The sequence below is a fragment of the Elephantulus edwardii genome, unplaced genomic scaffold (assembly GCF_000299155.1).
Source record: "Elephantulus edwardii isolate Elephantulus edwardi_28Jun2011 unplaced genomic scaffold, EleEdw1.0 scaffold00054, whole genome shotgun sequence".
Taxonomy (NCBI): Eukaryota; Metazoa; Chordata; class Mammalia; order Macroscelidea; family Macroscelididae; genus Elephantulus; species Elephantulus edwardii.
This window is the reverse complement of record NW_006399804.1, coordinates 8,955,164-8,978,618: the sequence shown is the minus strand read 5'-3', so window position 1 is coordinate 8,978,618 and position 23,455 is coordinate 8,955,164. Positions and strand designations below refer to the sequence as shown.

Below are 23,455 nucleotides of genomic sequence, written 5' to 3'. Positions count from 1 at the left end.
CTTCGTTCATTAGTGTTCAAAGCCTCAAATCTGTTCCTGAGATGGTTCTGAAATTCAGATGGGATAGACTCAAGGTCATATTTTGGTTGCCTCGGATTTGGTTTAATTTTCCTCAGCTTTAGCAGGCTGTGATTGTGGTTAATAGTATACATATTATAAACTGTGCCATCAGAGCACCTGTATGTTTTATAGTCAATTTAATATTAGACATACATTTGTGAAGTATGGATCAAAGTACCTAGAGTAAAGGAGGCATGGAAATTTCCTCGTATTTGCAAGTTAGTTGCTCTAACTTTGTTCCTTTGAAAAATCTCCTGGAGAGCCTCTGTTGGATTAGATTTGCCTTCTTTAGGTTAGCAGTACAATTTCCTATTGACTAAACCACTAGAACTCCCTAAATAGTACATACTTGAGAATTTTTCTAAGTATTATTTTAAGTATGTAGAAATACTTAAAATGAAACTAATTCCCTTCCCATCAAACCATCCGTCATCTCTCTTAACTCTACTGCTTGCATGGCTAGAGTATATTTTCTCATAAGCCTTTACATTAAATTAACAATTCCACCTGATAAGAATTTTGAAGGACATGTTAAAGAAAATTTGAAACAGTCTGGTATCTTAATTTTATTGGAAATCCCTGAAATCAAGTAATCCTGAAAAAAGTCTTTCTGTTCACTTTTGCAGTTGTTAATGGTTGGTTTTGTTATTGTCATCAAGTTGAACACAACTCATAGTTATCCTATGCATAATAGCTCTGAATCTCACTGTCTCTGATACACCTACCCACATTACCCCAGTTACTGTGTCAGTTCATTTCATCTGGGGTTTTCCTCTCCTGTACTGTCCTCCTCCAAGAATTAGTCCCTCCTGGCACCATGCACAAAGTATGTGAGAAGGAGCTTCAAAATTCTTGTCTCCAAGGAGCAGTTTGGCTTATCCTCTCCAGGACAGACCTATTAGTTCTCTTGGAAGTCCATGGTATATTCAATATTCTTCTCCAGCACCACAACTCAAAGTCATTAATTATTTTTTCTGTCATCATTGGTCAGAGTCCAGCTCTCTGATGCAAAGACCATGACTTGGATCATGCTCATCTTAGACTCTAAACTGACATCGTTGTTCTTTAGCACTCTGGAGAGGTTCCTGACAGCAGATTTTCTGAATGTAATTTGTCTTTTGATTTCCTGGCTGTTGGTGCCAAGAGTATTGATTGTGTAACCACGCAAGCTGAAATTGTTAACAATCTCAACCTCTTTCCATCAATCCTGGTGCTGCCAGTTAATCTCTTATTACTATATCCTATGATACTTAAACTCTGTCTTAAATAGTGTGTGTGTGTGTGTGTGTGTGTGTGTGGGCGGGGGGGGGGTAACCAACCAACCCACAACAAATCAAAACAAAATTCGATAGAATAAGCTTCTTAGATTATAATTCACAATTTTAAATAAATTCAATGACGCATCAGTCCTTAATTTTTTTAAAGAACTTTCTGCTGTTATATACACTGTAGCATTGCTGTTTTCATCTTGAAATATAAATTTTAAATAAGTTGCTTAACTTTTTTAGAGTACAAAGATAAAGGAAATTTCAGAAGGAATGTATATTAAATGGGTAAAAAATAAAGTTGACTGATTTTTAATACTGTTCGACTTGTAAGATTCTAGAGCTACTCAAATGGGAAAAACTAAGTGCTGTACATGCCACTAAGACCTCCATCACATATTGTGCAGTACCTCTTTTTGGCCTAAAACAGCCCAAAGGACTATAATTACTAATAGTTGAATGTACAAATAATATAATGACATTCCATTTTAAAAACATGTCCATGCCATCATTTCAAACTTAATAATACAGGATGGTCTTGACATTTCCTGTTTTATTTTAAGCATACCCGTTAGAATTTTCAAAAGTAATATGTTATGCTGTTTACTGACAATTCAAAGATCCCCAGTGGGTAGTTAAAATATTGCTATGGCTCAGTGAATGATTTGGTACTTTTTGACCAAGCCCTTCAGCAAAAAAAAATGCCAGCCACAACTATGAGCAGGCTTTAGAGTTGCAGTTCTGTTCTGGAATATAAAGCCATGCCCATAGTTTCAAGGTTCACCTCAAAGTGTTACATATGTTGAACCATTATCCCAATGTTTTCTCAAACCTTGTTGAGTTATTCACTTCTTGAGATAATCTAAAGGTTTCTTTACTAGGCATTTAGGCAGTTTTTATTCTAGTAGACCACTTAAGATTGTCCTGGGAGACAAGGAATTCTTTAAAAAAAAATATATTATTTATTCCTAATTTAGGGAGCTCTTGTAGCATGGTGGTAAGAAGCTGTGCTGCAATCCCAAAGGCACACAGTTCAAATCTGCCAGCTGCTCTGCAAGAGAAAGATGGTCAGTCTCCTCCTGTGCAATTAACTGCCTCTGAAAACTTGCTGAAGATCATCTGTGGGTTGGTTCTGACTCAGCAGTACCTTGCAAGTCCCAATTTAGGGAGCTCTGTTTAGCCAATTGTATATAGGGAGCTGTACTACCAATATTAAGGAAAGTGGTTCTAATCCACCACCAGCTCCACAGGAGAAGGATGGAGAGCCTCTTCCAGTGCCATTATAGCCTCTGAAAACCTGCTGGCACATCAGCTGTGAGTCATTTCCATTTCCACAGCAATAGGTGAATTTGTTTGTTCTAATATAGTTCTGAAGGAGTTGTGCTGCTAACCAAAAGACTATATACCTCTCTTGGGATTCTAATACAGCAGCAACTCCTTGGGACAAAGATGGACATTTTCCAAAGATGAGAAGTCTTCTCCAGCATGATATACAACCTTGAAAACCCCAGTAGAAGGTTAGCTGTTGTTCCAGCTCAACAGCAATGAGTTGAGTGAGCCCTAGTTTACTTTCCAAAATTAATTTGGGAGCTTATTTGTCATACTTCTTCTTAGAAAGTCAATAGCTATGCAATTTTTAGAATTATTCTTAGATATGATCATGACTTACTAGCTCGTTTACCATACTAAACCTCAGGAGCAAGCCGGAGAACTGCTAACTTTCATAGACATTTATTTGGAATGGATGGTATTTTTTTCCAAACCTTTTATGAGAATAAGAATCTTTATATAAGTAGCAAGGTCAGTAGTAGGATTGGACAGTTAGACAAGCTTGTTATTATCCATACTAACAGTATGTGAGGTAACTCAGTATGCTTTTGAGGGAATTAATATTTTATCTCTGTAATGCATTCTATTTAGTCATTCCACTATTAATGTAGGGTACATGTGTGTATATAAGGATTTTTAAAGACTCTTTAAGAACTTAAAGATTAAGTTAAAGGAGAACTTACAGGAGTTGTTATCTGTAACATATAAGAATGCTAACTGAAAAGTTGGCAATTCAAATCTGCCACTCTGAGGGGAAAAAAGCCAGGAAACTGGATGGAGAGTCACTATGAGTTGAGACTGACTTGATGTTATCGGGTTTGTTTGGAGAGTTTTGCCGTAGAAGTTGGGACCAATCAATATAGATGATTTAGTATTTAGTAATGCTATAAAGAAAACTTAGAGATATCTATATGTTTTGTTTTGTTTTCCTTTTTTTGTTTTATGGAACGTTTCACGATATGCAATGCATGTCATCCTTGCGCAGGAGCCATGCTAATCTCTGTATTGTTCCAGTTTTAGCATATGTGCTGCTGAAGTGAGCACAAAGATAACTGTATGTTTTAAAAAATGTTTTCAAGTTGTTAAAATCATATGTTCTATTACTGAAAGATTTAGTACCTACCTCCAAATTAGAATAAATTTTTACATTTCATATATATATAATTGTATTGGAAGCAGCATTTCCCAAATCAGGAAATTCTAACCATATTAAAACCCCTGGAAGAAAAGATAAGTTCATGACTCAATGAATGTTACCTCTTATGTTTAGTTTCACAGTGTGCATTAATATAGTAGAGATTTTGAGAAATTCAGAAACCTGCCAGCTGACCTTTCCTTATATCATTAATCATAGAATTACATAATAAAATTACACAGAATATGCTATTGAAAGTACTATACCATTTGTTTTGCTCATCCAAACAGATTTAAAGCCATGGATAACTACTGGTCTGGATATAATCAACATTTAAAAGAATAGCTTGTTATGTTAATGCGCATACCCAAATTGCATGTTACAATTGACTTTTCATGTCATTAAATAGTTTGGCATACATGTATTCTTTTATATACTTTGTTTTAAGCTTTCAGTGAATTTTCATCATTATATGCTGTTCTACATAGGCTATGATATTTGTTATAACTTAGCAAGAATTACCGTGGAAATAATTGCTCTTCTAGCTATTCAGTAGCAGTCATCATAAGTGAATAAAACAATACAAAAGATACAGTGTGGAAGGATCTCTAATTTTTTCATGAAACCTGTTTAATAAAACAGACTCTCTTTTTTTGCTCTAAATGATAAGTGTAAAGGCAGCTGTACTCAGCTGACAGCTTGTGGTTATGCTCTGATTTACAGGGGGAAAAGGAGGTTGTACTATTTTAAATGCATAATAGAGCATTCGTTTCGTCATCTGGAAACAGAGATGGAAGAAGCTCAGGGGAAATGAGAGACATCAATATTGCTCTTGTAGAAGGGAAGCTTTGTAGCACATTATCAGACAGCAGTGCCTACTGAAGAAAGTATCTGTTAGGAATGTATGTCACCAGATGTATTTTGCTTTCAAGAATTCTAGACAAATAAGAACCAGATAAAAGCCTGAGAAAAGGAGGCTCAGAAGGACGCTGAAGTTACTCTTTATGCTTCACTGCCCTTTACCTCTCTTGGTACCTTCCAGTGAAATCAGTATAGATGTATTTTTAGCTTGCTTTTTCCAGCATCAATATGACAACATGATTCTGCCTTTATATGTGTAAGCAGCTTCTACTATGTTTTCCTATTTTCTGCTAGCTACAGTTTACAAAGGATGTCACAGCACTGGTAAGAAATGCGCAGTGGCCATTTCCTTGCTTTTAAAGTCATGTTTTCTAGAGATTTGTAATAAGCCAGTTTAATAAAACTGTCAGTTTGCTTAGAAGAACTCCTTCCTGGTGTTAATCTTACTAATTTGCAAAATATGTTTGTGATGTATGGCTTTCATTTTTTATGTTTGATTTTCCTTTGTATCTGGTTTCTAACTGTTAAAGCTTAATATTTATCAGCATCAGTGTTTTATTTTTAAGTATCTTGCCCTTTCCCTTTACCTAGTAGCTTGCTGTTATGTGTGTGGCTGCACTTGAGCTTTGCAAGCTGTCTAATGCAAAGACAGGATATGACGATATCCTTGAATTAAAGCTTGTTTTGATTTCGGGGAGCGTGTGCAATATGATACTATCCCTAACTACCTCCTTCTGAACAAAGTCCTGTGCTGCATTGATAGCTGTTTTGAGGGATTGTTGTGTTACATTTCAGTTACTCTTTAGTTTGTAGAAGTGTTGCTAGATAATTTTATAAATATCTTAGACTTGCATGCCTTCATATTGGTAATAGAAAAAAGATATCATTAAAATAGCTAAAAGACAATTTTATGCATTATCATATTAGCTTAGTATAAAAATACAAATTATAGATAGAAAGTTCAGTTTCCCGTTTACGTATTTTTCATGCGTACTGCTTCATATTTAAACATGTATATTCTTGGCTTTAAATACAGAATATTTAGAATGCATGTTGAAGAGCTTAAATTTGTCAAAGTGGACTCTTTTAAGGCTTCTGTAGGGTTACTTGATAAGACAAAAGTCAATAAATTACATTTAACTCAGAAAAGCAGTATTGCTTAGTATAAATATTATAATATGTGCTTCATTAATATTTTTAATATTTTTACCTCTGGTAAAAACTAAGAACCCCTCCTTCCTTTTTTTTACTGGGATTTATTAAGCAGCCATTTAACTTGTCAACTGCTGGAAAATCCTTATATCATAAAGCTTGAATGGGGAGAATTTTAGAAAGAGCCTGGCTCCATCTAATTGTTTGGGGTAAAATTTTATGTGTTTCAGAAATTTTAAGAAAACAGTGATTATAATTTATATACATTTACAATTTATTTCTGTAAAACTTGCTCTTTTCTAAATGTGTGGACTACCTTATTTTAAGCTTAAATGCATGCTGTAGTAATCATTAAGGAACAAGATAGGGCAAAGTAGAATGAAATAGCAAGCTAGAAGAATGGCAATTCTTTTCTTTTCATGAACTTTAAATGATACTTTTCTTCTTCCTGAACAGGCATATTCTGACGATGCCTACATGAAAGGCAATGTGGCCTACAGTGGCAATGCCCACAATATTCCTGAACCTCCACCAGTTTCCTATTCCCGGATGACAACTGCCTCTTCGACTATGGCACAGCCAGTTGAAGTATCTCCTCCAGGCTCTTCAGTGAGCAAGCCACAGAGCAGTACACCAGTGCTGACACAACCTGGCAGAGCCTATAGAATGGAAATACAAGTGCCTCCATCACCAACAGATGTTACAAAGTCAAATACAGCAGTGTGTGTTTGCAATGAACGTGTAAAGACTGTCATTTTACCTTCTGAGAAGGTTGTAGATTTGTTATCTAATAGAAACAGCCACACAGTTCCTTCACATAGAACTGAAGAAGTGAGGTATGGTATAAATGAACAGAGTTCTTTAAAGTCAGTAGCAAGAACTACATCACCACCATCATCAATTCCCACTGCCCATCGGATTCATCAAGCCACAGGCACTAGGTCGCTGGAGTCTTCTGGAATTTTACATAAGTCTGGAAATTATAGTGGACATTCAGAAAGAATCTCAAGCAGTAGACCTCACGTTGCAGATTCTTCTTCTGTATCTGTTAATTACTGTTCTCCAAATTCCCATCAGCATATAGACTGGAAAAATTATAAAACTTACAAAGAGTATATTGATAACAGACGATTGCACATTGGTTGTCGGACAATTCAAGAAAGATTAGATAGTTTAAGAGCAGCATCCCAGAGCACAGCAGATTATAATCAGGTGGTAACAAATCGCACTACTTTACAGGTACGACGTAGAAGCACCTCTCATGATCGAGGGCCTCAACCTGTTCAGATCCGACAACGCAGTGTTTCCCAGGAAAGACTGGAAGATTCTGTACTAATGAAGTATTATCCAAGAAGTGCTTCTCAAGGAGCTCTGACCTCCCAACCTGTTAGCTTCAGTAATCATAGAACTCGTTCATGGGATTATATAGGGGGACAGGGTGAAACTGTAGAGACTGTAAATTCTGAAAGTCAAACACCTGATTCAAATGGAGAGCGAAAACAGACTTATGAATGGAGTGGGTTTACAGAACAAGATGATAGACGGGGTATTTATGAAAGACCAAGGCAGCAAGAAATTCATAAAACTTTTCGAGGTTCAAATTTCACTGTAGCTCCCAGTACTGTTCATTCTGATAATAGGCGAATAAGTGGCAGAGGAATGGGATCTGGGTCTCAGTTTAAAAAAATCTCCCCAGATTTAAAAACCCTGCAGTCAAACAGAAGTTTTCAAACTACTTGTGGAATGCCACTGCCTCGAGGTGTTTCACAGGACAGGTCAGGTCAGGACAGGCCTCTTGTGAAAGTTCGAAGCAATTCTCTGAAAGCGCCTTCTGCATATGTCTCTAAACCATCATTTAGCCAAAACTCATTTGTTTCTGTCAAAGACCAAAGACCAGTAAATCACTTGCATCAAAACAGTCTATTAAATCAGCAGACATGGCTAAGAACAGAAAGTCCTCTGGATCATCAATTGGAGATGGTGAAAGCCCCCTCCTTGTCGGGAGCATCTACTAAACTTATCCCTCAGGTGAATGAGAGCTCTGGCACTTCAGACTTTGAATTACCTATCAGTCAAAGGAATCAAGATGTAAATTTACAAGAGGCTGAAATTCAGGAATCAGGTATTTTAGATAACAAAGAAACTGTTGTTCTAAGGGAAAAACCTCCATCTGGCCGCCAAACACCACAGCCTTTACGGCATCAGTCATACATCTTGGCAGTCAATGAGCAAGAGACTGGGTCAGACACTACTTGCTGGTTGCCCAATGATGCACGCCGAGAGGTTCATATAAAGAGGATGGAGGAAAGGAAAGCCTCAAGTACCAGTCCACCTGGTGATTCCTTAGCTTCCATCCCTTTCATAGGTGAGTTCATTTATATTCTGCTATTAGCTAATGTGATGGGTATTTAAGAAATCTTTTCAGAAAAGTATTATGTCATGCATTGCTTAACCTAAATGATGCATGAAATAGGATGTTAAGCAATGTGAATGTTGTGAGCCCAGGTCCTGGATTACAAACTAGTTCTGTTCCTCAGTCTGTCTCTAAGCAGAATTTGCATATAAGAACAGAAACAATATATATCTACTATCAGTTAGTCGCTTGTCTTAGTAATGGTATTCTTTCCTAGGCATAAAAAAAAGAATAAATACTCCAAGATACACTAAAATATCTTTAACTTAGAATATTTTAAATAATAATGTTTTGATGTATGTCTCAAAGCAACACTTTTTTTATTATGAACTGCTGTATATAACTTGACTTTTTTAAACATAAAAAAAGGCTGTAGGTGTTGGAACCAAGGACATGTATGTAGTCAGACCTTGACAAATGGACATTAGGCAGAATATAACTTTGTTGGCCAGACAAAAGTTTTACTTTACTGCAGTCCCACAGGTGAGTGATTCAAATCCACCAGGTGCTCTACTGGAAAAGGGGGAACAATCTCCTGTACCAGTCAGATCCCGATTTGATGGCACACACACAAAAATTTTTAAAAAAATTTTTTTTTAATTTAATAATATATTCATTGCAAAGAATCTTTACACATGGCTCTCACTTGATTGGCTGCCTAAGATGATTTTTTTTTTTTAAATTTTACTCTGTGATTTTTAAATGTTTGTTCTCAGGTTAATGAGTTGTGTATCAGTCAATACCATAGATTTTACTCTTTAAAATTTATTAAATCTATTTCTGGTATCAGTTGTTTTTTTATTTAAAAAATTTTTATTGTGGTAATTATGGAATTTAATAGTTGCCATTTCCATATTCTCCACATGGTAATTCTGTGACATTAACTTAATATTAGTGATGGTGTTCAGCTATGACTTTTAGCTATTTCTAAATGTTCCATTCTTTTAAAATATAATACACTGATGAACTTAGTTCCTGTTTTTAATTTTTATTTTGACAAAACAAATTTCTGACATCTGAAACCAGGGGATCCAGCAAGCCACCTTACACATAGTTGTTTATTCACCTGAATAAAAAGCCAGATGGAAAAGTGGGGTTTTTTGTTTTGTTTTTAATAAAATTTTTATTTTACACTCATTTACTTACAAAGTATACCTTGTTTTTCAATCCAGATCTTTCCCATTTCCTTTACCCACTCCTCCCAGTCAAATTGTGTGACCCTGTCATTACCACCCCTCTGCTCCCACCCTCCCTCTTTAGATCCTCATACACGTTTTACTAGTTATCTGTTTCTATAAAAATGGTCTTATACATGGTCCTCCTGGGTCTTAGTTCACTCAGCATAATGTTCTCCTCCAGTCCCTCCCACGTTAGGTAGTGCTTTTCAAAATCATTGCTCACTGTGTGCGGCGTAGGGTTCCATTGTGTGAATGTACCATACTTTCTCAGTCCATTCAATTGTGATTGAACGTTTGGGCTGTTGTCCATGTTCTTGTAATGGTGAATAATGCTGCTGTGGATATTTGGTGTACAAATCTCCATTTGTGCCTCAGTTTTCATTTTCTTGGGGTATATTCCAAGCAGTGGAATATCTGGGTCATATGCAATGTCTATGTTCAGCTTTTTGAGGAAATGCCATACTGCCTTCCATAGTGTTTTGTACCATTTTATAATCCCACCAACAGTGTATGAGAGTTCTTATCTCTCCACATGTTCTTCATAATTTATTACTTGCTGTCCTATTAAACTTTGCCATTGCCACTGGGGTGAGATGGTATTATTGTGGTTTTGATTTGCATCTCTCTTATTCCCAGTGATTTTGACCATTTCTTCATGTGTCTGTCGGCCATCCAAATATCTTTGTGAAAAGTCCTTTCATGTCTTTTGCCCATTTTGTAATTGTGTTATATGTCTTCTGGAGCCCCTATGAGATTCTCTAAACTTTTGATATGAGAGATGCTTGTTTGAAATGTATTGCCAAATGTTTTTCCTAATTGGTAGGTTTTCTTTTCACTGTGTTGGAAAATGTTTTTGATGCACACAGGGCTTGAAACTTTAGAAGGTCCCATGCACCAGTTTTATCTTCTCCATATTATACATTTCTGGCTGTATTTGGCAGTCTCTTTATACCATAAACTGGACCATCTAAGCTTGATCTCAGTTTGTCTCTTATGAACTTTATGGTTTGAGGCTTTACTCCCAGGTCTCTGATTGACCTTGAGTTGATTGTTGTGTATGGTGTGTGATGTGGATCCTGTTTCAGCTTTGTGCAGGTAGCAGTCCAGTTTGTTGGAGAGGTTGTTATTTCCCCATTTGACAGGTTGTATTTCCTTGACGAATATCAGTTGACCATACGTCTGTTTCTCAGTTTTCTATTCTATTCCATTGGTCTGTGTACCTGTACCTGTTATACCAGTACCGTGCTGTTTTGGTTACTACTGTTGTGTAGTAGGTTTTGAGGTTAGGGAGTGCTATGTGTGTCTCACTTTTTTGCTTTGTTTTGGTTTTTTTGTTTTTCAGAAGTGCTTTACTTATTTGGGGTCTCTTTCTTCTCTAAATAAACGTGACAATTTTCCTATCAATCTCTTTGAAAAATGAATTTGGTATATGGATTGGGATTGCATTGCACATTTAGGTTGCTTTTGGAAGGATTATCATTTTCACAATATTGAGTCTTCCTATCCGTGAACAGGGCATATTTTTCCATTTGTTAAGGTCTTTTATTGTGTCTTACAGAAATGTTCTGTAGTTTTCTTGGTACAGGTCTTTTGTGTCTCTAGTTAGGTTCACTGCCAAGTGTCTCAATTTGTGTTTGACCGTTATAAATGGTATTGCTTTCTTAGTTTCCTTCTCCTGAGTTCTCTTTGTAGGGGAATCCCACTGATTTTTAGATATTGATATTACATCCTGCAAGTGTAACAGTCTTGAATAACTAGTAATCAACCTTTCATTAAAAACAGTAACTTTTTCTTTTAAAACTTCTTTGTAAATTTATCTTGGGCTAAAAGAAAATCTATCTTCAAATGTCTTAGAATAAATTCTGGAATAAATTTGGAAAAGTAACTTAAATAAAAAGCATGTGCTGCAATCAGTAATACTTGTCATATTTATGAATGCATAGTATGTTCCTGCACACCTCAGATACATTCTTTCCACAACAAATAGTGTAATGTTTTAAAAATATAAATCATGTCATATCACTACTGATCAGAACCCCTTATTTCTCATCTCACTCAGAATATAATCCCAAATCTTGTCTTGGCCTGCCAGGCCGCCCATGGTCTGTTTCATACCCCCATGCCTCCTCTGATCTCTGACCTTCCTTTGCTTCCCTTCTTCAGCCACACTGCTTTCCTACAACTTGCCTGATGTCCTGCTTTAAGGCCATACCACTGGTTTGTTCCCTGTCCAAAAGCACATTCCACAGATTTTTCACACGGCTCACTACCCTCCCTGACTTCATTTGGGTCTCTGCTTCCATATCACTTATCAGAGCAGCCTGTTCTGACGAATCCCTTTAAAACAGGCACCCTACAAGTACACATGCTTGACATTCCCTACTTGCTTATCTTCCTATCACTTGTTTACACTTATCATAACATATATATTTTAAGTTTCTGTCCAGATCTAATTCATGAACTACATACGTTATGAGTTTAGACCTTTTCTTTATTTCCATATTCTTAATTCTAAGACAGTGCCTGTCGTATTTCATTTATTACTTGTTGGAATAATGGGGAAATAGTAATTTTGAGATGGTAGTTAAACGTATAACCAAATGAAATGTTCTCATCATGGTAGTTAGATGTGTAACAAAATATTCTCTTGATAATTACCATACAAGTGTTAAGATATACATTATTATGAGGGTTCTATCATAGACCCTTAATATTATCTTTTAAATTAGAAATTTAAAGTATGTTGTCCTTAGTTGTCATTGAGTTGGCCCCAGTTCATAGTTGAGTAGAGAGCTCTGGTGGCTTAGTGGTAAAAATTGTGCTACCATTGCAAATGTACACAGTGTAAATTCACCAAAGACTCTACAGGAGTAAAATGAGCAGTCTCCTCCTGTGTGATTTACTGCCCGTGAAAACTCACTGGAAGGTCAGCTGTGGGACAGTTCTGACTCAATGGTACACAACAACAACTATTTAAGTTGAAGTAATATTTTACTATAGCAACAAATAAAAACATATGTAGTCCCTAGTAACTTGCCAACTATTTTATATATCAATCCTTATTTATAACCGGGTGAAAAATTTGGGACAGGAATTAATAGCACACTTTATATATAAGGAATGTTAAGTAGTTTGCTTAAAGTCTCTCAAGCTGATAACTAGCAGAACTGATTGTTTGCTGGCTCCAGATCTCATATTCTTTAAATTGTTTTTTTAGATACTGTCAAGTTGACTATGACTCATAGCAACCCTATGAATAGATATAAACTTTGCCCTATCCTGTGCCATCCCCATGCTCTCTGTCATGCTTGAACTTGTTAAAGTTGCTGGGTCAGTCAGTCTTGTGGAAAGTCATCCTCTTTTTCACTGAACCTCTACCTTTCCCGGCATGAGATACGCTTCCAAGTATTGGTCGCTGCTGATAATATGCCCACACCATCCTTACCTCTAAGGAGCACCCTAGCTGTACTTCCTTCAAGACACGTTTATTTATCCTTTTGGCAGTACACAGTATATTCAGTCATATCCTTACCCCTTGACAAAGTCCCTGTGAACTCTGAGAGAGTTATGATTGATCAGGTTTAGATTATATCTGCAAGAAGATGCAGCCTATAATGGACAGTTCTACTGCGCCTTAAAAAGAGAGATCAGCAGCTAAATAAGATATCCTCTCTGGGGAGCTCTGGTGGCCTAGTGGCAAGAAGCTGCACTTCAATCCCAGAGGCGCACGGTTTGAATCCACTAGATGCTCTTCCAGGGAAGGAGGGACAATCTCCTCCTGTACCAGTCAGATCTGATTTGACGGTACACACAAATAATAAAATTAAAATTTAAAAAAAAAATAAGATATCCTCTCTGTAGTCATCTTCTAGAATATGAAGAGAAAAAATAGGGAAAAAAAGCATCATGAGGTGAAAATGTTTGCTCGCTTAATCTTGTGGTTATTTGATTATTTTTATTAGTAGGGCTTTGTTTTTCTTCACATTTCCATTGTTGTTGTTACTATAATGTGACATCAAGTCGCCTGTGACTAGTAGGGACCCTATGTACAGTAGCCCTAAAACCCTGCTCTAATCTGTGCCAATCTCATTGTCTCTGACACACCTACCCCTGTCCACCTCATCAAGGGTCTTTCTCTCCTTTGCTGTCCCTCCACCCTCCAAGCATGACATCTTTCTCCAAGGACTGGTCCCTCCTTGCAGCATGTCCAAAGTATATCAGACAAATCTTAAAAATCCTTGCCACTAAGGAGCAGCCTAGTTTCACCCTCTCCAGGATGAACCTGTTCTCTCTCTTAGCAGTACATGATATACTCAACATTCTTCTCCAATACCACAGCTCAAAGACATCAATTCTTCTACCATCCCTAGTAACTGTCCAGTTCTGATGCATAGCAAGTGATTGCAAAGATCATGGCCTATGTCAGGCACACCTTAGTCTCCAGACTGACACTGCTCTTCAGTACTCTGGAGAAGTCTCTGACAACAGACTTCCTCCACACAATAGATCTTTTCATTTTCTGGCTGCTAGTACCAAGAGTATTGACTGTAGATCCAAGAAAACTAAAGCTGTTAACAATCTCAATCTCTTCGCCATCCATCCTGATGATGCAAATTGGCCCAGTGGTAAGAATCTGTTTTCTTGATATTGAGCTTCAATCCTTATTGAAAACTGCAGTTCTTGATGTTCTGCAGCAAACGCTTCAGGTCCTCCTCAGTTTCAGCAAGCAGGATTGAGTTATATGCATAACAGATTGTTGATGAGTCTTCCTCAAATCCTGATGCCGCATTTCTCCTCATAGAACCCAGACTCCTGGATAGTCTGTTCTGCTTATAGATTGAATAGGTATAGAGATTGGACACATCCCTGGCATACACTCTTCCCAATTTTGAACCATGCAGTGTTTCCTAGCTCTGTTCTGATGACTTTCCTCTTGTCCAAGTATAGATTTCGCATAAGCATGATCACGTGTTCTGGGATTCCCATTCTTCTCAGAGTTAGCCACAGTTGTTTAGGCCTTTATATTCCTTTTGTGAATTGTGTTTCCTTTGCCTTGTGTTTTTATGTTGTGAAATAATTGGTTATTTTTTGTAAATGCCCTTAAGGATTCTATTCCTTATTTGAAAAAAATAGCTTTTTGACAGTAATGCATACAGTTTCACAATATGTCATTTGATTTTGTATTTAACTGTATTTTTCTTTATATAAGAAATCTTTTAGATGTACTGTTAGGATATTAGGGAAATCTGGTAGTCTAGTGGCAAGAAGCTGTGCTGCAGTCTTGAAGACTCATGGTTTAAGGCCACCACCTGCTCTATGGAAGAAGCATGGGCATTCTCTTTCCAGGTGATTAACTGCCACTGAAAACCTGCGGGAGGGTTAGCTATGGGTCAATTATGACTCTACAGTACACAACAAATAAACAAATTAGGATACTAAATGGCAAAGATTTTATAAAAATCTTATCAAATATGAACACTCATTTTTAACTGAATAACTTCTAATTTTTTTTACCAAGTAAAAAATCCAGATGCTACCAGGGAGTAAAAATACACCCCACCCCCACACCCACCCCCACACACACACACACATTCTGTGAAATTATTTATGTGCTTTTGGAAAACACTACTTTATGAAAGTTTTAGACATTTAGGCATGTATTTTTCTACCGATTAAGAAACTATGATCACACTGAATTATAGCATCTTATATAACCAATATGTACACAGGTAACCCAAAGGCCATATACCTTTCTGATGGTTGGAATCCTCCAGCAGCTCTATAAAAGAAAGATGGGTAATCTCCTCCCATGGGGTTTATATCCTCTGAAACTGAGTGGAGTGTCAGCTATGAGTCTGTTCCGACTCAAAGGCAATGAATTTTCAGTTGTGGGTGAGGTTTTACCCACCTTTTTTTATAATTTTTATATTACATATTATTTATAAATATTATAAAGCTGTGAATAAAGTAAATTAAGACCTTGTCTTCATTGTCTAGTACTGCTGTAATATTAGTAAGTGGATGGCTTTAACAAATAGATTTATTTTATTATGGTTGAGGAAACTAGAAGTCCAAATTCAAGATACCCATTCTAGGGAAGGCTTTCTTTGTGTCAGCTCTGGAAGAAGGACCTCATCTCTTTTCACTTCTGCTCCTTAGCCATCTTCATGTGGCTGTCACCTGTCTTCCCTCACCTGTGCTTCTTCCTTTTCTAGTTTAGTCTTTTACATCTGAAAAGGGATGAAAGGGAGCTCTGCTAGCCTAGTCCATAGGGAATTGTACGGCTAACCCAAAGGCCATGCCTCTTAGCAGTGAGATTCCAGCAGCTGTTTTGAAAAAGATGGGCAGTCTCCTCCCATGCAATTTATAGCCTTAGAAAACCCAGTGGAGGGTCAGCTATGAGTTTGAGTTTTTGAGTTTCAAGACGTAGTCTATGCCAATCCTGCACCAATAACATCACAAAGAAAATTCATTCCTAAATGGAATTATAACCACAAACATAGAAGTTAGGGTTTACCGTGCATATTTTCAGGGGACTTAATTCAATCCATCAGAGGCTTTAATTCTTCGGATAATCATTTAATTGTATAAGTCAATATATCATGAATGATTGTCACTTAATAACAAGCAGTACATACTTATACTTCATAAATATGTTTTGTGTGCTTTAGCTCTTAATGTATTATATGCTATGCCTAAGACAATGACCAGATATTTTGACGGATATTTTAAGTTTATTTATGATCTAAAAATTAATTAGATCTCTGACAACAATGAGTTTGAATATTTTTTTATGAGAATGAAAATTTTGCATTTTCTCTTTGGACAGCTTAATGCACATTTAGCAAAGATACTGGGCAAAGGTTAAGTATAAATTGTTGTGGCATAATCTGCAAATTGGTACTGATTAAAGTACATGTAAAATTTAGGAGCTTCCCCCCCATTCTAATTAAGGATTACAATTAAAATATTTTAGACAATAGAAAACATTTTATATTTACACTGTGAATATGAAGTTGAATTCATTAGTATATTGCAAATATATGGGGTAGTTGCATACATTTTAAACTACATACTTGTTATGCATCAGAGGGTTGGACAATGACTAGGGAGGATAGAAGGAGAATTGACGTCAGGCCTTTGAGCTGTGGTGCTGGAGAAGTGTTGAATGTTCCATGGACTGCCAAGAAAACAAACAGATTCATCCTAAAGAGGGTTAAACCAGGCTACTCCTTGGAGACAAGGATTCTGAGGCTTCGTCTGACATACTTTGGGCATGTTGTAAAGGAGAGACAGGTCCTTGGAGAGGGACATCATGCTTGGTAGGGTAGAGACACAGTGCAGGAGGGGAAGACCCCCTATGAGGTGGATTGATTCAGTGACTGGGGTAATCGGGATGAGTGTGTCAGAGGCAAAGCGGTTGGCACAGGATAGAGCAGGGTTTAGGGCTGTTGTACATAGGGTCGCTATGAGTCGCAAACTACTCGACGGCACATAAGAACAACAACAACATAGCTGAAGCTCTCTTTAAAATACTAATAAGACATACTGTTACAATAAGGAATACAAAAAATACTGAAATGTGTAATCACTTACCATCTCTATTTCTAGAACAAGTACTGTTGTCTAAAGTGAGGAAAACAGGACATAGGGGCACAGGGCCATGAGTTTCTCTCTGAAAGGGCCAGAGAGAGTGAGAATCAACACAGTTCCTAATGCACAAAGAGCAGAAAACAAAGAGCCCAAAGCCCAGCCCCATGGTACATCTTAAGCCACATCAACACAAAGAGCAGAAAACAAACAAAGAGCCCAAAGCCCAGGCCCATGGTGCATCTTAAGCCACATCAACACCAAGAAGTTCATTTATTCGTTATGGTTTCAACAGTGGGGTTTATTAGGAAAGGAAGTTGGAAAATGAGGGGAGGCAAAGAATACCAATGCTAAGTTTTAGCCCAACAGTCCCGACACAATTCCTCAATCTGTCCGGGCTCCCTCCAGTTTCAGTTCAGCAGTCAAATCCAAATCATCCAGTAAGATTTACCTCAGAGGTTATTGTTGTTATGTGCCATCAAGTCACCTGTGACTCATAGCAACCCAGTGTACAACAGCCCTAAGACCCTGCTCTATCATGTGCCAATCTTATTGTCTCTGACAAACCTACCCCCATTACCCCAGTCACTGAATCAATCTCATTGAGGGTCTTCCTCCCAAGCATGATGTCCCTCTCCAAGGACTGATCCCTCCTTGCAACATGCCCAAAGTATGTCAGACAAAGCTTCAGAATCCTTGCCTCCAGGGTGCAACCTGGTCTCACTCTCTCTAGCACGAACCTGTTTGTTCTCCTAGCAGTCCGTAGTATGTTCAGTACTCTAGCACCACAGCTCAAAGGCATCAGTTCTCCTCCTATCATCCTTAGTCATTGTCCAGCTTTCTGATGCATAGCAAGTAATTGCAAAGACTATGGCCTGAATCAGCATGCTACCCAAAGTAGTTACAACCAAATCATCCAGCAAGGTTTGCCTCAAAGCAGTTACAAATCAGCTTCTCCTTCAGTCATCTGGCAAGAACAGCCAAACCTTTAACTATGGTCAGCACAAATGCAAGAAACCTCAAGTCATGCCTTGCCACCATTTCTCCACACCATTACCACATCTCTCCACCACCGGGTCTTACTCTCAGTAGGGTCTTGCTGCCACAAGCCTTGTTCACCTGAAGTCTTGCTACCTAGTGTGGGAGGCACTCTTTCTCTTTTTCTAGTCCCACAACTGTAAGTTATTTGAAAGACCATGTGTCTGCAGTTAAGATAGCTGGAGACCATAGAGGACTAACTGCAGTGGCTTTTTTTTTTAAGGAAAAAAACCTAACTTTTGAGCTAATACCACAACTATATACCTTTTCTTCTCTTTTTCGGAAGCGTGTACTTGAGACTGATTCTTTAAATCCAGTATGTTTCCAAAATTTCTGCAACATGTAATAAAATCTGTTGTCTTTTGGTAAGCAGTTGATCCCTACTCACATGAACTAAGTAAACTATGCTCCAGTTTTTAAGGGTGTGACCTTTTCAGAAGCAGATAACAAGGTCTGTGTCCTGAGGCACTACTGGGTGAGTTTGAATGACTAGCCTTTTAACTAGTGGTCTGATACTTATTAACCACTTCCTTGAGAACCTCAGGAACTCTATAGCCATTAAAAAATATGACATTGAATTTTTGTTTAAGTCTTAATCCATGCACATCTAGACTTTTACTCTGGGATAGTTTTGTTTTATTTGGTTTTTGGGGTTTTTTTTGTTTTTTTTAAATTTAGTTTTATGAAAGTTTTCAGAGACTCAGGGTTTCCAGTCATTCATTGTTGAACTTTTCTTCCCTATCTACCCCCTCCACCGGGATAGTTTTATTTTAAATATAAAAATGTCTTACATTTCTTAACAAAGCACAACATTGATTCTTCTGAAAGATTTCTTTATATCTGTCACATATCCCCCTGAGGTGTCATTTTTGAGACTATTTCCCAAAGGAGTATCATCTTTACTTTTTAAAATATTATAGTTTTAAAATATATTTTCTCTTGATGGATTTTCCAGTGAGTGTTTCTGCTACCAAAATAAATATCTCATAAACTTTTAATATTATCAGTGATAGTAGTAGATAATTTCTAAAGAATATAGCATTTGTATCAGGATTCATTTATGCATAACAGAATTTTGAACCAACAGACTTTGACACCTACTTACTTTTCATCTATTTATCATTTGATAAACTTTTGTTACGTTTATTATAATTTAATGATAGTTATATATATGAATGCTACAATTAGTGGGTAAAACGAAATATTTTTATCTTTTTTTTTTTCTTTACTGAGATCCTTCATTTTGGAACCAATGTATTCTTACTGATGAGAGTTCAGGGCCTTTGTTCATAGAGTCGCTATGAATTCGCGTACAATTCGACGGGACTTAACAACTAATAGAGTATCGTGTTTGTCATATTTGTACTAAAATTGATTCAAAGAGACAGAAACTTGCAATGTGTTTCTTAGTCGGGTCAGTTAGTCATTGCAGTGGAGTCAGAAGTAACTCAGAGGCTGTAAATTGCTTGGGAAGAGATTGCCCATTTTTCTCTCTCGGAGCACTGGTGAATTAGAGCCAGCAGAGGGACACACTAGGCCACTAGATCTCCCTAATCTATCAAGAGCCGCTTTTTAAAAATATATGAGAAATGCACTAAAGGTAGTCAGGATTTATTGATTTTATGGGAAAAAAAGAAACATTTAATTTTATGACATTAGTAATAAAATGCTTTTTCATAAAATGCTGGTCATTAAAATGACATAGCAGTCTTAGAATTGGGTCAAAATTTAAACAGTTTGACCTAAATCAAGAAATCAAGACTCCATTATTATGTTATTTAAAGTGCTGCCTTATGGTTTCTCAAGTTTGAGGCATTTCATTTGAAAATAGTTCTTACATTCCTTTGAACTAAAATATTAGAATATAAACCACTGCTGTTTTAATAAGAGTTAAGGATTTTGAACAAAGCCATCATTTACCAATTAGAGAAATAACTAAAATCCCCCTAAAACAGGAACTGTGATGTAACATGGTTTGGGTTCACATACTGTCCTTATGGCTTTTTAATATGTGTCTTGGTTTTTTCATCCATAAAATAGTACTTGCTTCATAACATCTCATAAATATTAAATGATAAAATTTAGAGCCATTCTAGTATCATTTTATACTCAACTGTTAGTTTGATACTCCTGTTCATGTATATATATTCATACATACATATATCTGTCTTTGATCAATAGTGACTGCTTTGGGGGATCTTAAGGTTCATAGAACCCAGAATACTTAATATTTTATCTAAGGGCATAAGGATATCTTATGTTCAGGTGGCACTTGAGAATTGCTCCTGGTGAGAGCCTTTGTCAAGAAACTGGGTACTTGCTTCAGATTTGCACAAAAGTGTTCTATACTAGCATTGTTCTTCATTGTATCTTATCTGGCAGCAGCCAGACTGTACAATCTTGTTTTTCTATTAAAAATGAAGATATTTTTTGTGTTTGTGGGGGAAATGGATGAAAAGAGTAAGGTTTTAGGAGCTGATACTTAAAACTGAGCTTTAGCCAAATCACCTTCTTATAAAATTTGAAAAGTAAATGTGTTAGCATTGTGTATGATTTCTGTTCTGGTTTAATAGGTGTAAATTCTGAATGCATGTAAATTTTTGTATCTGATTAATTAATAAAGAAGCTAATTTGGTTGGTTAAGAGGTGAAACTAATTTCTTAAATCACTTTCTCAAAATTATTTGTAATCACTAGATAATAACTTGTAAGTTTTTAGCAAACCAAATAAATGAGTCATTGGTGCTATGGTAATCAAAGTTAAAATCTTTAATTGATTTCTTGAATCATGATGATTATTCATTTTATTGTATTAATAATTAGGTCATTTAATGCTCCAATTTTTATTTCATCTTGTAGATGAACCAACTAGCCCTAGCATTGATCATGATATTGCACATATCCCTGCTTCTGCTGTCATCTCAGCTTCTACCTCTCAAGTACCTTCTATAGCATCGGTTCCTCCCAGCCTCACAACTTCAGCTCCTTTAATTCGACGTCAACTCTCACATGACCATGGTATATTTAATGAATGATAATGTAAACCATTTCTCATTTTCAGTCTTCCATTTAGAATAGTGTGATATGTTTTTCTTTTCAGTATTACATGAATGTGGAATTGGCTTGTAAGCATCTAAATGTTTCTTTGAATTGTAGAATCTATTGGACCACCCAGTCTAGATGGCCAGCCCAGCTCAAAGACAGAGAGATCAAAATCATATGATGAAGGATTGGATGATTACAGGGAAGAGGCAAATTTGTAAGTTGATGCATGCTGCCTTCAAATATTTGAAATGAGTATTCAGCTTGACTTTGACAAAAAGTCTATGTTGGATAAGTTATCCTTATATATGGCCTTTGTTATAATCTCATTTCACTTATGGATTTTACTTATGAATTAAAAATTCTATTTTTAGACTTTATTCTGTTCAGTTGATCTGGATGTTGATGCATCACTCCAAAACTCATTGCCATTGAGTTAGAACCAAGTTTTCAGAGGCTTCACAGGAGGACATTACTAATCTCCACCCACAGAGCCACTGGTAGATTCAAACCATCCCCCTTGGTGTGGGCAACGCAGTCACCTATGGATTATGCCAGATTGACTTGATGTTTTTCAAGAATTCTCCTGGCTAGTTTTTATTTATTTAGCCTTGTATCAGTTTTTATGGTTTTTGGATTTTTAAAAGGCTGTTTTCATGGCATACTCTTTTCTACACTAATTTTGGAAGTATTGAACTTTTCTATCAAAGAACTTTTTCATTGTAATAATGTACATATTTATATGATAGTTCTTCTTGGACCAACAATTTGATAGACGTTTGTGAGAGGTGCCTCCGGGGCATTGTTCCAGGCTAACAGGGATTTTTTTTTTTAACGGTACAAGATCTTTGAGCTTTATCCTTTACTCGTTCCTCAGTAAGAAGTACCAACAACTGCAGTGTACTGCCAAGTGTACTTCAGTGTACATTCCAAGTGCACTTGACTCTACACCAGCTAAGCAGTGCTTTCTGTAAAGACAGCAGGTGTCTGTTTTATTCTCACCTCTTCTGATAAGGTGTAGTGACAAATGAGGTTCCTCTCTCCAACTCCAGAACTTTACCATTGTTTCAAAGAAGGGTTGATCAATGTTGACCTTCCTATTTTTTTTTCCCTTCAAAGAATAGTGCACTTAAATAATCAGATTTGCAACCATTAGCTACCATTTTTTTATTTAATGAATTTAACTACCTTTCATCTTATATTGTAGTTCATAATTGGAGATGCCCCTTGATATTGTTGATGCTTGCATATTTGGTTTTTACTAATTTTTTCTTCAAGGGGATCTGAGGTAAAAGAAGGACTATATCATCTTCAGTTATATCTCAAAAACCTAAACTAATTAAGTGAATTTTAAACAAAAGATAAATGTTTCTTCCAATATTAATCTTTAATAATTTTTATAATCTTTTCTGAAGACTTAATAATCCTTCCATTGAAAATAGTTTCTATTTTTCTTGTAGAAACAAATCAGAGTATGGTTTGAGGAGGAGAGAGTAGGATTTGACTGTCAGCACCTTTTCTCTTCATACTACATCCAAGGTTCAGTGTCCACAAATTGGAGGCTTTAAGTGTACTATTTCTGTATTCCAACTATGGATGACAACAACTTATCAATCATTATTAACATGGGAATCATTATTAACATGGGAATACTTCACATAGTAGTTTAAATGTGTTTAATAAAATGAAGTCCAGTGGTTAGTAACGTGGCTTGTTCTTTACTCTTATAAGAAAATCCCATGATTAACTAGGGAGTTTTCTGTTATTGAATAAAAAATTTAAATGCTTACAAAATTAGCTAATAGTTGGATTTTTTAATTTAAATTGATCATTTAACAGGAGAATGGTGAGTGTCATTTCATGAATGAAATTTTAGATGTAACATTCTGACATCTTTAAAGTATTATATGCATTTAATGTAAATACAAATATGTTTCTTTTCCAACAGGTCCTTTAAGCCTGTATCTAGTCTTAAGGGAATCAAGGTTGGTATTCAGTATGTTTAAAATACAAAGCAAATGATAAATATTACTGTAGGTGTTTGTATGTCTTTATCTGTTATATATTTTAAATATTTAAATGTCAGTATCTTTTATTCTTTTAACTTACAATTGTGTTTTTAAAGTATTGTTGTTGTTATGTGCCGTCGAGTCGTTTCCGACTCATAGCGACCCTATGTACAACAGCCCTAAACCCCGCTCTATCGTGCACCAACCGCACTGCCTCTGACACACCCATCCCGATTACCCCAATCACCGAATCAATCCACCTCATAGAGGGTCTTCCCTTCCTGCGCTGTCCCTCCACCCTCCCAAACATGATGTCCCTCTCCAAGGACCCGTCCCTCCTGGCAACATGTCCAAAGTATGTCAGACGGAGCCCCAGAATCCTTG

General features: G+C 36.5%; 1 protein-coding gene across 1 annotated transcript in view; it reads left to right on the top strand.

Annotated features, from left to right (window-relative positions):
- ARHGAP21 (Rho GTPase activating protein 21) overlaps window positions 1-23,455 on the top strand; it is a 135,348-nt gene that overhangs the window by 91,371 nt on the left and 20,522 nt on the right. The window contains exons 7-11 of the mRNA XM_006887105.1: window positions 4,945-4,974; window positions 6,259-8,167; window positions 20,880-21,038; window positions 21,177-21,279; window positions 23,011-23,047. Coding sequence (XP_006887167.1) covers window positions 4,945-4,974; window positions 6,259-8,167; window positions 20,880-21,038; window positions 21,177-21,279; window positions 23,011-23,047 — 2,238 coding nt within the window. The remainder of the gene's footprint in view (window positions 1-4,944; window positions 4,975-6,258; window positions 8,168-20,879; window positions 21,039-21,176; window positions 21,280-23,010; window positions 23,048-23,455) is intronic.